This window comes from Chenopodium album, chromosome 26 (assembly GCF_948465745.1).
Source record: "Chenopodium album chromosome 26, dcCheAlbu1.1, whole genome shotgun sequence".
Taxonomy (NCBI): Eukaryota; Viridiplantae; Streptophyta; class Magnoliopsida; order Caryophyllales; family Amaranthaceae; genus Chenopodium; species Chenopodium album.
Window position 1 is genome coordinate 31,812,930 of NC_137859.1, and position 17,857 is coordinate 31,830,786.

A 17,857-nucleotide genomic window follows, 5' to 3' on the forward strand; every position below is an offset into this window, starting at 1 on the left:
AACAAGGACAAGAGAGATTGGTAGATAGAAGAAACATTGAATTTGCTGCAGCAAATTCTCCGCCATGGGCATTATATATCTTCTTGGGAGGGGGTTGAGCTGGAGCTCCTTACTTAGTGATACTCATCATCCACAGCTCCAGAGACATTGTATAGTGAATAGTAATCAGATAAAGATAAGTATGCTCCTTGTTGACCCAATATTATTTAAAGCTGTCACAGAATAAGTAAAAGTAAACAAAACGAAATTTCATCTTAAAAAAGCCATGACCAACTCAAGATATTCGTGAAGCAAGTCTAAACAGTATTTTGATGCCGTATCCTGTGACAGGTCAGTTTACCAACATTAAGAGATAGAGTATGTGATGGTAAGCCAGCAACAGCCTAGAATTCAGCAGTAGGTTGCAGCTTCAATTTAGGAGCAATGAACACCTGCTTTTTATACAGCAATATGTTTGCTTAGTTTTACACTTCCAGTGCAAACTTGATGTGTAGAGGGGTATGCGGCACAATCAGTATGATCAGGCAAGGAGCAGATAAGAAACTAACAGCAGATTTTTGCTAATCAAGCATAACCCTAATTCAGCAGCAGGAACACTTAAATTAGAAAACTCAACAGGAGATAGAAGAAAAAGGAAGTTCCAAATCAGAATTTAAACATGGAATTCAATATGATGCCTGTGTTTTGATTAGCAGCATTGCATTACCAGTCACCAAGAAGTAAGCACCACTAAAGCAAGAAATATTGAAAGGCTAATTCTTTAAACAAGTGTGAAGATATTGAATGGAGGTGACAACAATATGAAAGTCAGGAGACACATACAGGGAGAGGGTGGCAAGACTACTGAATTAGTCACATATGCAGAGAGAATTCTTCCGACGAAAATAATGCAAAAAGAATGTGTACAGCTGGAAAATAATGTAGGGCAATAGTTTTTTGCAGTACTGTGTAAATTTGTATTATATACCTCAAAATTTCATCCTCCTACTATACTTTAGTTTCTCCTTCAACATGTATATACATTCAGCCATCTCAGCTTTTGAATATATCACATACAAGAGCTTTGGACTTTTGATCCTCCAATGGTTTGATAAGCAAGACCATATTCAATCAGTGCAGGTACAAGTTACCAGTGATCTTTACATGAGCACTTGCCATTAGAAAAACAGTGAAAGCCTGAGGTGTCTCTAACACATATCTCTCTTCTAGTGACTCTTGATACATACTTTAAAAAATTATGGCAATCGCCACATAAAAGAACATTCTTTGTAACTCTAATAGGTCTTCCTGGCGTGGTCATCAAAAGGCCATATGTCACTGCTAGTTTTGCACTATGATAGAACAAGAATTCCTTCTTCTGGTGCTCCTCCACTTCATGAAGAACAAAGCTTGTATCAGGCACATATCCAGACTTTAAGCACTCCAAGATCAGGATCTCCAATCCACTATAGATGTCTTTTGATTGAGGATGAGTTTTATCTCTAGTAAAAAATGCATGCACCTTGTTGTTATGAGCAATCCAACTACGTGCTGGATGTTTCCTGATCCCTTTCCTCCTCATTTCATCCCTAACCAATTCAGAGCAATGCCATCTACCAGATGCAGAGAGCAAGTTTGATATGAGTATATATGTAGAAGGATCCTCAGGCTGCATATCTAGAATATGTTTTGCTATTCTCTTTCCAGCAATCAAGTCTGAATGAAGATTACAACTATGAAGCAATGCTCTCCAAACTGAGCTTTTTGGCTCAAAAGGCATCTTAGATATTATATCCTCAGCCTCCTCAAGGAAACCCCATTCACCTAAAACGCTAACAAAGGAGGCAAAATGATCTGATGTAAGTTCAACATCATACTCCCTCGTCAATGAGAAAAACAATCTCCGGCAATCATCTAGCATATTCAACTTGGTATGCCTGTAAGAAGAAATTACTAGAATAAGTGTAACAGAGTCAGGTCTTATGTGTTCCCTCTTCATCCTCGACCAAACAGCCAACACTTTATCACCCTCTCTTAGAAGAAGGTGGCCAGCAATCAAACAATTCCATGACACTACATCATGCATGGGCAAAAGATTGAAAATCCTCCAAGCATCTTCCTTGTAACCACACTTTGAGTACATGCTGATGACAGCATTACCTAGCCTTACATCATACAGATGTCCTGATTTTAGGGCATGGCAATGCATTTGCTCTCCCATCTCATTAACTCCTAGAGTTCCACAGATACCAAGTACTGCAGTCGCTACAACCTCATCAACTGTCAGGGCTTGTTCAGATTGGCCCCACTTGAACAAAGTCATTGCTTCTTCCGGCTGTGCATCTCGAGCATATCCAGAAATTAAAGATGTCCATTTGATTGAAAGATTTTGATCATATTGGCTCTGCTGAAACATCTTTTGAGCATCTGTCATCCTCCCACACCTTGTGCACATATCTACTAGAGCAGCTTCGATACAAGAATTTGATTTACAGCCAAACTTAATCACAAAGCCATGTATCTGTTCACTAATTTTCTTTTCACCAAGTAAACTACACGCGCTAATAACACTTGTTAGTGTGTTTTCTGTTAATTCAACACGACGATTAACCATTTCACAAAACAGAGATAAAGCTCCAAAACCCTCTGAATTTGAACAAAGCCCTGCTAAAACGGCATTGAAAGTGACAGAATTTCTCTCTGGCATCTTCATAAAAATATCCAAAGCTAATTCAATCATTCCAAACTCCATATAAGCGGTAATCATAGCCGTCCAAGAAATGACATCCTTGATAGGCATTCTCTCAAACAAAGCCTGAACATGTTTAGCAGTGCCACATTTCGTGTAGAACCCAATAAGCGAATTACTAACACTCAAATTATTATCAAACCCCATCTTAAGCGCATGACCATGGATTTCTCGCCCCGAGACTCGAGCACAACTCCCAGCACAAGCACTTATAAGGCTCGAAAGCGTGATATGGTTAGCCCTAAACCTATCTACTCTCACCATTTCATGAAACAATTCAAAAGCCCTATCATACATCAGTTCATCCACAACACTAGATATAACAGTATTCCACGACGCAATATCTCGTTGAGGCATTTCATCAAACACCTGGAGTGCATTATCCAAAAAACCACACCTACTATACAACCCCATCAAAGAATTTGCAACATAAACAGAAAACAAATACCCTAATTTAACTACCAATGAATGAATCTGAAACCCCAACTGCAACCCAGAAATCCTAGAACAAGCAGTTAAAAATGCAACAAAAGTGAACTCATTAGGCTCAATACCTCTCTTTCTCATCTTCATAAACAACCCAATTGCATCAAATTCATACCCAGATTTCGCAAAACCAGAAATCATCGCAGTATAAGAAACAACATCAGGATTCGACATCCCTTTAAACACAGCAAAAGCATCATCAAGCAAACCCAGTTTAAGATAAGCAGTAATCAACGAATTAAGCAAGTAATTATCCTCTCCCAACTTGACAATCAATGTATGAACAGCAATTACGAGCTCGGCATCGGCGTAACGCGCAGACAATTTGAGCAACTCGAGGCATTTCTGGTAGAGAATTTGAGCGTCTTCCAATGAAAAAGGTTCAATTTCAGTGTTTTGAGAAGAAAATGGGAGATGGGGTTGCTGGAAAACAGGTGAAATTTGCGAATTAGTGAGGAATTGAGCAGCAGAAGTTGCAAAAGTGTTGGATTTGGAGAGAGAAATTGAAGAAGAGTGAATGAGTTTTGGGGGGAATTGAAGAGAAGGAGGGTGAAGAAGAGGAGAGAGAAAGAGCTGAGGAGGAGAAGAGGTTGATGCCATTAATGGCGCGAACCATATCCTCTTGGTAAATTGAAGGGGTATGTAATGTTGGTTGCTCTGTTTTCTGTAATGGTTTTTTGTGTTATCCAGAGTTTGTTTGAATGTCAGGGAAGTGTTTTGGTGGATGCAGGCTATGGACCGGGTCTGGCAAACGGGCTTGGTACAGTCAAGGGTCTGTTTTAATTGACTGAACTAAGCTAAATTGCACTGAATTGAATTGAATTGAATTGAACAGAATATTTATTGAGAGGAGGATATTATGAACTGAACTGAACTAAACTGAAATTAATCTGAAGAGAACAAGCCCTAACTGGTTAAGGTTTTAAATTGTACTCCGCTTTTAGTCCTTTATTTTTTGCTCCTTTTGAATTTATACATTTTTAAGTGTGTTCAAACGTATGTATCTTCATTTCTATACATACATGGTACTCCCTTCAGTTTTTTTTTTTTTATTTGCATCACTTGGGAATGCACGGAGTTTTAGGGGCCAATAGACCAGATTGTAAAATAAAAAAGACCCCTAGCGACAATTTGGTAAAAAAAAAATAACTCCAGCGACAATATGGTAAAAAAAAGTTAATTTCAAGCGACAATTTGGTAAAAAATTTAATCTCAAGCGACATTTAGACCAAAATATCTAATTTTCTTTTTTACAACAAAGTTTTCAAATATCTTAATTCAATTCGTTATTGTATTTTTTAAAAATTATTTTTGTCATTTTAAAATTTAAATAAATATGTTATCTCCTTTTATTTAGCTATATCCTGATATCGAATTTATTTCCAACCCCATTTTTTTACAAAATTGAAAATAAGAGGTAGAAAAATTACAAGAAAAATAATATTTAAACAATTTTTTTTTTCCAAATTGTTAATTCCAAAAAAAAAAGGCTAGAGACTTAGGTAAGAACACAACGAAAAACAAACTAGATTAAGCATTTGTGAGTTAGAATATTTTATATACATCCGAGTGCACCGTACACTCACCTAATACAAAGTCAATTTTTATGCTTTCATTTGATGATTAATAGAAAAATAATCATCAAAATGAGAATAAAATGCCCATGGGCGTACCATGCACCAGGGTATATAACAATCGCTCTTTGCGAGTAGTTTGTCGGAATTTTTTTTGTATATTTTTGGTTAACTGTCGCCTGAGATGATTTTTATTTTTTTTTTACCAAATTGTCGCCGGAGCTATTTTATTTACCAAATTGTCGCTATGAGTCTTTTTTATTTACCAATTTGGTCAATTGACCGAGTTTTAGAAGAGTAATATAATATTGTGAGTGACTGAGTGAATAAATTATTATACTACCTTTGTTTCACATTTTTGCAACTTTGAAGGGTGCACGAACTCCTATGCAAAATTTGTTTGTGAGTGTAAAATAAAGGGAGAAAAATAAGAATGCATGTGATTAAAAGAGAGATTGAAAGAAATGACAACTTAAAAAGGAAATAAATAATTAGTTGCAAATAATGTGTAGCATCCATTTTTGGCAAAAGTTGCAAAAAAAATATGAAATGGATGTAGTAGTAAAAATAAGTTGGGGACCATGAAAGAGAAAGTATTACTTCCTCCGTTCTTTTTTACTTGACCCGCTTTGACTTTTACACTATTCACCACCCCTCCTTTGACCGTCTTTTATGAATGATATATAACGAAAAATATATTCGTGTGAGATCTTTTTGAATTCGTCTCAATAAGTACTATCATACTATACAACTTTTATAATTTTTACTTATGGAGAATTAAAGTTATTGATCGCTAAAATTTTGCATTGGCAAGCGTGATAAAAGAAACAGGTCAAGTAAAAAAGAACAGAGGAAGTATTATTTAAGTGAGGACCACCGAAAAGAGAGAAATGATAAAATATTTTAAGTGGGATTTAAAGTAAGAAAGAGAAATGATAAAATATAATATAAAGTTACCAAATATAGAAGTGATGCATTTATTTAAAAAAACACCTATAAAAGGAAGGTGATACAAATAAAAAAACAGAAGGAATAAAATGTTGATATTAATAAAATATACAATGAGACAATCTTAACAAAATCTCACATGTATACATTATCTCTTATGGATTAATGAGAATTCATGGTCAAAGTTTTATAAATTTGACCTATATATATTCACAATGGGGCAAAAATCAAGAGACGGGGGGAGGTTTTGGAAGAAAAATAGTATTTAAGGGGTGTTTGGTTATAAGCTTTTTTGAGCAAAAAAGAGCTACTTGACCATGTTTTATATTCATTCCATCTCAGAATAATTGACATGTTTATTTATTTTTTTTTCCCACTATACATATATTAACTTTTACCATAGTTTTTTTACTAAGATAATAATACAACATTTTATATCACAAAATTTGTTATTAGATAAGTACTAATACAAATTTTTATAATATAATCTTTTTGAAAAATTGATAGGTATAATTCCAACTTTGCTCGATTCGCTCAAAATAATCTCAACTTTTGATTACTTTTTAATAATTCGAACTTTAATATGAATTTGGTTCTAATTTAATGGTCTTCGATGACCAGTAACCGGTAACCTGATGAATAGCTAATTTTTATAAAAAAAAAATAAATTGAATGTACATATGTCATTACATGATTGGTAAAAAATAAGTTTAAGTTTAAGTTATATTATTGATTTAATTGTTTAAATAATTCATTAAAAATAATTATTAAAAAAAAAAACACACCACCAACGCAACCACCAGCAGAGCCTGGCCCCACCTTCCCTGGCTAGTCTCCCATCGGCTCATTTCCCCTCTTCGAGCTCACCCCACTCCTAACCCCTTTCCGTTGGTTTTCTGGTTGTTTAAGGTGGGCTTCTCGTTGAGGTTTCTGATGGGTAGTTTTGAGACCGATTTAAGATTTTGGGGGGCCGGTGAATGGGGAACGAAGATCGTTAAGGGGAGGAGGGGCGTTTATGTGGTGGATCGGGGAGAGGGAAATGGTAGGAGGGCGATGCGTCGGGGTGGGAGAATTTAGGAAGTAGGGGTTGTTCGTGGGAGGGAAAGGGGTAAGGTGGTGGAGCTTCGCCGGTGGGGAAGGGGTTGTTTGCACCAGAGATCCGCCAGCCGGGGATCGGAGTGGGCCAGGCGCCGGCAACCGAGATAGCGTTGGTGGCTGAGCAGGTGCGTGGAGGTTTTTTTTAAAAAAAAATCTAAAACTTTTTTTTTTAATTTTTTTTATTAACTTTTTTTTTGTTTTTTTTTACAATTTAGTTAACTTTTTTTAATTTATTTTTTTTATTTTTATTACCAATCACATCCTGACACGTGTTAGGTGACTTTTTATAATAAGTTTTATCACCGGTTGGGACCATTAGAACCAAACTCATATTAAAGTTCAAATTATTAAAAAATAAAAGAAATTTGGGATTATTTTGAGCAAATCAAGCAGTTGGGATTATTCCTGTCAATTTTTCCTAATTTTTTTATAAATTCGTCAATAAGGTCAAACTAGTGTATCGGCAATTCGGCATGTCCGCAAAGTTTGATTGTATCAATTATTCTAAGACACATGGAGTATATTAGAACAAGTAATATCTAGCATGTATTTACCAAATACGGAGTAGTTGATTAAATCAATTAGTCAAAAAAATTATGTAAATAGGTAATAGCTAATAGCTAACAGCTGACCAAAGTAGCTAAAAGCAAGTTGTTTGAATGTCAGGAAGGGAGTTCTTTTGGTGGTTGTAGGCAATGGGCCGATACTGGCAAACGGGCGTAGTACGGTTAAGGTTTTAAGTTGCACTCCCCTTTTTATCCTTTATTTTTTGCTCCGTTTGAATTTATAAATTTTTTACGTGTATTCAAATGTATGTATCTTCAATTCAGTACAGTTCAGCTCCAATCAGTTCAGTTCAGTAAATGTGAACATGCTCTAAGGGCCTGTTCACTTCAGCTTAATTTCAGTTGAGTTCAGCTCCAATCAATTCAGTTCAGCTTCAATCAGTTCACTTCAACTCCTAATTTCCTTCTTTCATAAAATATTCATTTCAGCTTAGTTCAGTTCATCTCCAATTAGTTCAGTTCAGCTCCAATCAGTTCAGTTCAGTTTACATCAATTCAATTCAGCTCAGTTCAGTAAATGTGAACAGACCCTATGTCTTTTTATTTAAAAAAAGAAAATCATGCAATTACTCGATCATCAAGTTATGAAATCAAATTTTCTTTAATAGACACATACTAATAAAAAAAACAACCACCACCTCAGAATATCACTGAGGACACACACTAGGCTAGTGAAGAAACTACTTTACTTTGAAAGGAATTACAAAATGGTGCTTTTTTTGTGTGGCTGGTCACATCATGTGACCTGCGTTACTTATTTAGGGGTTACTCAGTTGGTCAACGGTTACTTATATATTTTGGGTAATTCAATCGATTAGCGCGTTTTTGTGTGACAAAAGTTACCCCTGATTGACCGAGTAACCCATAACCAAGAAACCCTTGACTATCCGAGTAACCCCTGACCGACTGAGTAACTCCTAAATAAGTAACGTAATTGTAAAATAAATAACCTCTTAATAAGTAACTCCAACCACATGGTATTGGCTAGCCATATATGAAAATCTGTGTTCACTTCAACTTAATTTAAGTTCACTTCAGTTCCTAATTTCCTTCTCTCATAAACAATTCAGTTTAGTTTAGTTCAGCTCAGTAAATCACAACATGCCTCTATTCTATTCTTTCTTAATTTTTTCTGCACGGAGGCCAAAAGAGGTCTAGCGGGCAGACGCGCGCTTGGCTAGTTCACTAGTTGGCATAGTGTTCTACGGAGTACTTTGAGTATCTTGTAATACTACCAATTCTCTAATTAGTTTATTTTCTCTCTATTTTGGACCCACTTTATACATTTAGTTCTCTATATAACTATGTTAATAAGACTTGTAATCCAATAAAACATGTACCCTTAAAACTTTCTCTTCCATCTTCTTATTCTCCTTCAACCAAACACTAAGCTAACCTTCACTAAGCATGTAACATCCACTCTTGTCCTCGAGAAAACTAACCATTCCAGGCCAAAAGCAAAATAAAAATACAAAAATGGGTTATTTGTATTTTTCACCATTAGTGAAACTAATACTTTGTTTCACTATTCCATTGATTTTGCTTACTGTTTTTATTTCATTCAACAAAGGAGTAACTCCCAATCTTTCATTTTCATCGTTGTCGTCGAAAACTTCATCAATTAGAGTTTCTACCAAAGATTTGAGGTTAAGGATTGATGGAGAAATAGGAGGAATAACAAAGGAAGCTAATGTTGTAGCAGAGGACTATGTTCTATCAACACCTCATAATCTTGTGATTCAGGCTGCTGCTGATTCTCCGGTTTTTGCACCAGTAAGATTATTTTTTTTAACTCTTTCTTAATTATTTTTCTTTCAAAGTTGTTACGTTGCTTGCTTTAATTTACATGCTAATTAATTCTTTTGGAGTTTATTGATAATTACATGTTCAAAAATGGTAAGTATGAGGTTGTGATGTGCTGGGTTGTTGTGAATATTCTTACCTTCTGTAGAGAGTTTGGAACTGTTGGTAGCACACTAATGTAACACTAGCACACCAATTTTTTTTTTAATCAGAAAATAATAATTATAACTCCGGTATTATTAAAATTAAAAAATTACTCCTTCTATCTTTTTATTAATGTTCACTTTCTCTATATTATGTGTGTAATAAATGATAGAAAGTGGACATAAATAAAGAGACGGATGGGGTAATTTTCTTTCAAAAAAAAAAATAAAATTAAACAATTACTCATATTTATTTATTTGTTATTATTCCGTGTTACTATTGTTGTTCACAAAATTTCATATGTATGTGGCTGATACACCATATGGCAGGGTTATTACACTTGTATTAATTAGAAATCTTTGAACATTTCTTTTTTTTTTTTTTTTAACTGAACAACTTTTAACATTTCATCGAAAACATAAAAGAATACCTTTATATTGGTTTTAAGAAAAGTGAATATAAAAATTCAGCAAAATCTCAGTAGTAGTAAATGCCATAATTTAATATTAGTGCCAATAAGTAAATTAGTAAACGCTTAACAATAAGTAAACGCTTAACAATTAAATACGGAGTATAATGCAATTCAAGTAATTAAATGGCATCGAAGAAATGCACTTTCAAAAGAATTTTATTCAAACAAAAAGGAAAGAGCATATAAAAATTAAGTAGAGTACCAAATTGCAGTAGTAATTAATTAATTAATTGCCTTAATTTTAAAATTAGTGTTGGTAAGTAAACGCTTAACAATTAAAGATGGTGCAAGTAATAAAACGGCACTGGGGAGCAAGGTGCTTAATTAATGAATTAATTAGCTAATCACCGTTTTCCAATAAAAGGGAAAAGTGTTAATGAGGGTGTGAGTGTGAGCAATAAGCATGGATCCCAAAGTTGTAACTTGTAAGAAAAGAAAATTGCATGGATACACAATTGACAATTCCCTCAAAAAAGTAAAAAAATACTTGTAAGTACAAAAATGCACATTTTCCCATATCAAAGATTATTAATAAAAAAAGATTACCATCACGCAAATTATAGAATGAGGACTTGATTATGTAGATTTGTGGAATGATGTACGCAAGAAATTGTTAGTTTTCGTTCCACTAATCCACTTATAGAATTGTTATTCACATCCGAAACATACAAAATATTGCATACAAATAACATACTAAAACTTGGATTTATAACAAATTGTACCATTTAAAAATGGGCAAGGTGGCCGTGCCAGACTGCCACCGTGCCTCATGCTCATTAAGCGAGATAATGTATGGCCGAGCCATGAAATAAATCGTGTCATTTTAGGCTTGTGGCAAGCTTGTATTGGGTTGGACTAATTTCGTGTTGTGCCTAATCAGCCTTTGTGTACGTAGGTTCGGCCCATATCCTATTGTCCATTTCTATTACCGTACACCATAACTCCTGTTTCACAAGAATTATTTTTCATTGTTAATAGTTCAAATCATACTATAAATACGGCAATCAATTTTGTACGTATAGAATAAAAAGTAGTGACGTGGATTTTTCATGTTTGTTCGCATAAAGACTAAGTAGCTTTCGTGAACAGGATGAAAACGAGACTTTAGTAATAGTGAAGGAGGAGACGAGTCCAAATTCCAACGATATGAACTTGGATGAAAAACATGCAAATGCTTCTCCCACAAAGATAGAAGAGAAGGTGGGTAGTGATATAGATAAGCTTGAAATAGGACTACAAAAGGTTCGAGCAGCAATCAAGGAAGCTAAGCATAATACAAATCGTACGTATCAAGATCCTGACTTTCAGCCCGTCGGTCCGATTTTTTGGAATGCCAATGCTTTTCACAGGTACTTTATACTATACGTAATGTTATGGTATACTCCACTAAATTTTATAATTTTATTCGTTCTCTTATTATTAAGTAATGCGACTAATGCCAAGTATAAATGAAGCATTATGTAGAGTGTGGTATTTTTGCATTGTTTTGGTAACTCCACTAATTACTTTATGATAGTCGAAAATTTTAATGTTATGCTCTTTTATACTAGTATATAATATAATAGGTAAAAGATTTAATATTGATAAAAACGACACAATTGTAGTCATATCCAGATATCCCAACTTAAACGAATCTACAACAATATGACATCTAATTATATACTTCCACCATTCTCTTAATTTCTTATATGTTTCCACTATTCTGTTAATGTTATACTCCCTCCGTCCCCTTTTGATAGTTCCTTATGGGCAAATTTTAGTCCCAAAATGTTCACCCCATTTGCTTTTTCCAACAACCATTAATATTAATTTTTTACCAAAATTTCCTCCAATTTGCAACAATGCTTGTGCAAATTTAAATTTCTCATGTAAATTTTGTTTTCCCATATACTTTTATTATTTTCTCTCTCTACTTTTTTGCATACCCAATGTCAAATTACTTTTTCAATGTAATTTTACTTTTCTTATTTATGTTTATTAATTCCCGTGAAAAATGTCCATAAAGGACTATCAAAAGGGGACGGGGGTAGTATAAAGTATGCTACAGTATTTATAGTAGAGAATATAGGGACGGACTAGGGAAGCACAAGAATTAAGGATGTGGAACAAAGTTTAGAGATACGAAGTATGAAGTTTAATTCGTCCATAAATTAAACCTCAAGACTAAAGTGATCAGTAAAGAATGAAGTCACAACATGTTACTAATGGTTTTGTCAAAAAAAGGGGGGTATATATTAGATATTCACTACGGAGTACGTGATAAAATGTATTCTTAAATGAAAATAGTGCAATATTTATGAATTAGTAGAGGTAGTGTAAGATAGTTATTATACATTATTTTGTATTCCTATATTATCCTAGTCAATCACTAAGGGTATGTTCTGATTGACTGAATTGAGCTAAACTGAACTGAACTTATAGAGTTGAAATGGACTGAACTGAATTGAACTGAATATTTTATAAGAGAAGGAAATTAAGATAAGAAATGAACTAAACTGAACTTATTAGAGCTAAACTGAACTAAAAATAAGCTGAAGAAAACATGCCAATGGTGCACGTTCATAATTGGCTTGTTGATAAGAGAAATGAACTGCTCTAGATGGCTAGTTGCTACACATTATCAACTCTTTGGTGAAGATTAGTGTGATTTCATGTTAATTTAAGGTACGTACATATAACTGATATAAGCCGTCATTAATACTTAACTCTTGACTCTTGTGGTGTTGTTTTGCTCTCTAAATCTTGAATCAAAGTAGTTAATAAGAATATTTTGGGATGAAAAGTCATGTTTAAAAAGGAAAGAATATTTTAATTTTATTTGTTTTTGTAACAAGCTCGTTAATTAATTCTCATAAAACAAATTACTCCGATCCATGTAACATCAAATTAAAATATCGTCAAATAATCAAGAATAATTTTTCTTTGTAAATTCAGGTGTAATGCGTGGATAGTTGGATATGAACATACACTCATACAGTCATACACATGTTATATTGTACACTATTGTAGTGTATTAAAGTGAAATAACATTTGAAATTTCTTTTAGGAAAATTTAACAGGAATAATCCAACCTTTTACCCATTCTCCCAAAATAATCCAACCTTTAGATTAACCCTGAATAATCCCAACTTTGCATATTATTCTCCCACACCGCCCCTAGCAAGTCACCCAACCCCCTACAACCGGTTGCCATGCCACGTGACACTTTTTTATTGGTTTTTTTTTTTTTGTTTTTTTTTTTAAAAAAAAAAACTTCATAAAAAATATATTTTAAAAAAATCCTTCAATTTATGACAGCCACCTCCCCTACCTTGACTTCCTCCATTATCACCATCATCCACCAATCACAAACCTCCAGCCACCAGCACAAACCTTCAGCCACCACGTAGCACTACCACCTACACCCACCACATACCCACACCCATTTTATTTTCCTTTCCTTCTTCGCCTAGACACAACAACCACCGCGGCTCCGCCGCCATAACCACTGTCTACCCAGCCGCCGACTCCACGACCACCCAAGCCCCACCGCCCAGTCAACCCACCACATACCCTGCTTTGTTTCTCCTCTTCCTCCTTCCCATATTTCTTTCTCTTTCCACCGTACTACCACCACCCCAAAATCACCACCCTTGCCTCCTCTTCGAAACCCCAAACACACCACAAATCACCACCACCATAACTAATACCCCACCCATACCACCCTCACCCACCACGTCCCCACACCACCCTAACCCATCACGAATCACCACCACCATCACTAAAACCCCCCACCCGTACCACTTTCACCCACCACACAATCAGCCACTCTCCCGCTACCACCACGAAAAATTTGAACCATGACCCACAAATTAAATCTTCAATTATGAAATTTTTTATCAAATTTAACCATAAAAACAATAGGAGAGATGGAGAATGAAGAAGGAAGGGGAAGAAGGAAGGAGGTAGGAAAGGGAAGAAGGAAGCAGGAAGGGGAAGGAGATTTGAGGTTTTTTTTATTTATTATTTTTTTATGTTAATTTAATATATATGTAATTATTAAAAAAAGAAAAATTACCGGTTGAATAAGTTGCTGGTCAAATAGGTTCGGTATGGGAGAATAATATGCAAAGGTGAGATTATTCAGGGTTAATCAAAAGGTTGGATTGTTTTGGGAGAATGCATGAAAGGTTGGATTATTCATGTTAAATTTTCCTTTCTTTTATTTATTTTTGTCAAATGAAAAGCCCAAAATAACACATTATATAATGTAAACTAGATTAGACCTGTGCAATGCACGAATTAATGAAAAAAATATTAGGATGAAATAAATTGTTTCTATTTATTATTTTCCCATACATACTTATAAAATAGATCATAAAAACATATCTTTCATCATAAATTACTTATAGTAACAAATTATAAATATAAAAGTCAATATGATCTAATCAAACCATATGCATACGAATTTATATATCTAAGAGTTCAAAATACAAATTAAAAATACATACAACTTAAATAAATTGAAGCGATGTAATACAAATAAATAAATAAATAAATTGAACCACCTTGGAAATACTGCGAAACAATAGTACGGAGTAACATTTAACGACATAATTCGTGGTTGGTGCACCCAGTATAAAACGACTTCATTCCCACAAAATGTAAAACGTGGACGGAAAGAACATTATGAAGCCTTGCAAGGAGCATGGGTTTATAAAAGAACATAAAGCCTTTAATAAAAAGAACGTGAGAAATTTCATTGTGGTTTCATTTTGTATAACAAACGTCCATATTATTATTAGATGATTTCATAGCTAGGTTGCTTGCACATCCTTAGTTTACAATCTTTACACACTCATAAATAACTGTAAACCTTAAAAAATTACAAAAAAGTCGTAGTTACCTAAAATGATTTTACTCAATATCAGTTTTATTTATTCCAACCAAAAAATTATTTATTATTTATTGACACAATCAAAGGTTGAAATAAAAATGATCTAAAATAACCAATTCCAATATTTTTTAAAAAAAAAAAAAAAACCAAAAATATATATGACATCATAAGTGCATTAAGCGGGAAAATTTTTATGAGAGAGCAACACATATACACTTTGGGGACAGGATGACGACATCAATTTTCTGTTTTAGTAATAGTTATAACAGATATAATCAACTAGTACGGACTTGACCTAATAAACAAATCATGCAATAGTAGTGTAAAATGCACTTCGAAAATTCGTTCATTTACTAATACATGCATGTGTATAGGATGAAGTGAAATGATTCATTCAAAATCTAATTTCAATGGTCAAGTAACAAGATCTACACTTCAAATAAAATAAGAAATATTTAAGATAACAATTAAAAAGTTCCAAGAATACCGTTATTATGCTGCAAGATCTAAAAATTTTTTACTATGTAACTGTGAGTTTCGATTGTTCGGTTAATTCAGTACATGTTAACATGTATGCTTGAAGTTGAGGCTCCAAATCCAAATAGGCTGAATTTTTTGATTTTTGCTAAGGAGTAGCAAGTCATCACAACAATAATACAAATATACAATATATTTGTGCCCTTGCTTGTTATGGAGTAAAAGAAATAAAGGAAAAAGAATAAGAAATAATCCACACATGTACTACGACGACTATAGTTTCACATTATGAGTAAGAGGAAGGATGAGTAACATATATTAATGGGTTATTCTTTCAACTAGTAATTGATTTTAAAATTCATGGAACCTTGCTAGACTTGTATGTAGTTAGACTCTTTTTCAACGTTATTTCATTAAGATTTATGACATAATGAATGGAAAAAAAAAACCATATTAAATAAAGATGTATGTTTAATTTAATGCATTGAATTTCATTGCACAGGAGCTACATTGAAATGGAGAAACGGTTTAAGGTGTTTGTTTATGAGGAAGGGGAATCCCCATTGTTCCACAATGGTCCTTGTAAAAGTATATATTCAACGGAAGGGAACTTCATACACCAAATGGAAGTCAATGATCAATTTCGAACCAAGAACCCTAATCAGGCTCATGTTTTCTTTCTCCCTTTTAGTGTCACTATGATGGTTCACTATCTTTATCAACCGGAGTTGCGAAGTTTGGATTTCATAAAACATACTGTTATAGACTATATTGACGTAATTTCTAGCAAATATCCATTTTGGAATCGAAGCCTTGCCGCTGATCACTTTATGCTCTCTTGTCATGATTGGGTACGTACAAAATTGATTTCTAACAAATATGTACTATTTGATCTCCATTTCATTTTGTTCTATACACGTGTACATATTAACTTTTCGCTTAAGGGTTTGTGTATTATTATTATTATTATTATCATTTTTTGGTCAAGGTAGCTAAATTGCCACTTTGATTTGTTCTTGTAGGGTCCAATAGCATCATTTTCGGTCCCTTACCTAAAGGAGAACTCAATTAGGGTCCTATGCAATGCTAATACCTCCGAAGAGTTTCAGCCTCGGAAAGATGTTTCACTACCCGAGATCAACCTCCAACCGGGGCCAACGAGCACGTTCATTGGCGGCCCATCCCCTTCGAATCGCTCCATCTTGGCCTTCTTCGCGGGTGGGAATCACGGGCCTATTAGGCCCTCCCTCCTAGAGCATTGGGGGAACAAAAGTGATGAAGATATGAGAATTCACACATACCTCCCACAAAATGTTTCCTATTATGATTTGCTTAAAAATAGTAAGTATTGTCTTTGCCCTAGTGGATACGAGGTGGCAAGCCCTAGGATAGTCGAAGCAATCTACACCGGATGTGTGCCGGTTCTTATATCCGACCACTACGTACCACCATTTAGTGATGTGTTGAATTGGAAGGCCTTCTCGATAGAGGTCGCGGTCAAGGACATACCGAACTTGAAAACAATTTTATTGAGCATTTCTAGGGTGCGACATATGAAGATGTATAGAAGAGTGCTTCAAGTAAGGAAGCACTTTGAAGTGCATTCACCTCCTCAACGTTATGATTTTTTTCATATGATATTGCATTCAGTTTGGCTTCGGAGATTGAATGTGCATGTTCATGATCATCAAGAGTTGTAAAGCCTTCTTATACTCCATATTTTATTTTATTAAAATATTGTTCATGATATTTGCAGCAATATTTTGGGTTAAGGCACTAAGCTAGATTTTGTGGACTTGTAATCAATGGGTGTTGCTTGTTAGATAGAGAAAAGAATTACTTCTTCCAATAGGCAAAAATATACTGCGTGTTTTGATTTTTTTTCCCTAAATAGGCCGGAGTACATGGGTAGACGTACTTACAAAGAAGTAGGGAGCCGCAACCAATATGTAACACTTTTTTTTTCCAATTTGTTTCTAATATATTATTGCAACATATCTTATTTGGTTGAATACCCTATATCTTTTTATTAATCTCATTCAGTAGTACTCTCTCCATTTCAGTTTGATATTCCCACTCTCGCACGATTTTACCTGTAATAATATTACAATTTTGCTCCTTTTATCAATTAATAAACTGATAGCTCAAGGGTCCCTTGTTTACAAATTACAAGTTACAACCTTATACAACTACACATATGTGAACTGGAGAAAACTAATTTTTGGAAAAAACAGAATCAAGAGAAAAGAGAGAAAAGAGAGAAAAGTTGGAGAAAATAGAAATCAGATTTTATTATGTCATAAACTTATGAATGAAGAGTATTACAGGATATATATATAGCTCTACAATTACAAGAAGCATCTACAAGAAGTTCTAGAAATATCTTAGGAAGAAGTTAGTAACAAAATTCTATTATGCGAAACAAAATTCATAACAGAATTGCCAAGCTAGCAATCTGAAATGTGAGCTGAGTCAGCTCATCACCCCCCCTTTCAATATTGACTTGGGGATGAACCAGACCAATCTTGAACACAGGGCTGAGAAACAAGACCAATCTGCTGACACAAGAATCTATGTTAATCAACCCCTATTGTCATGATGTCTGCCAATTGAAGAGCATATATCACATAAGCAGTCTTAATGAACCCAAGCTGTACATTCTCACGAACATAATGAACATCTAAC

At 34.2% G+C, this 17,857-nt stretch overlaps 1 protein-coding gene and 1 pseudogene across 1 annotated transcript; one reads left to right on the forward strand and one right to left on the reverse strand.

Annotated features, from left to right (window-relative positions):
* Window positions 1–885: 885 nt before the first annotated feature.
* On the reverse strand, window positions 886–3,888 carry LOC145617707 (pentatricopeptide repeat-containing protein At5g03800 pseudogene; annotated as a pseudogene).
* Window positions 3,889–10,922: 7,034 nt separating this feature from the next.
* On the forward strand, window positions 10,923–17,109 carry LOC145618469 (putative glycosyltransferase At5g03795). Its single transcript, XM_081673241.1, has 3 exons — window positions 10,923–11,168; window positions 15,675–16,023; window positions 16,195–17,109. The coding sequence occupies exons 1-3, from the start codon at window positions 10,966–10,968 to the stop codon at window positions 16,870–16,872; spliced, it is 1,230 nt and encodes a 409-aa protein (XP_081529367.1). The 5' UTR covers window positions 10,923–10,965; the 3' UTR covers window positions 16,873–17,109.
* Window positions 17,110–17,857: the final 748 nt, after the last annotated feature.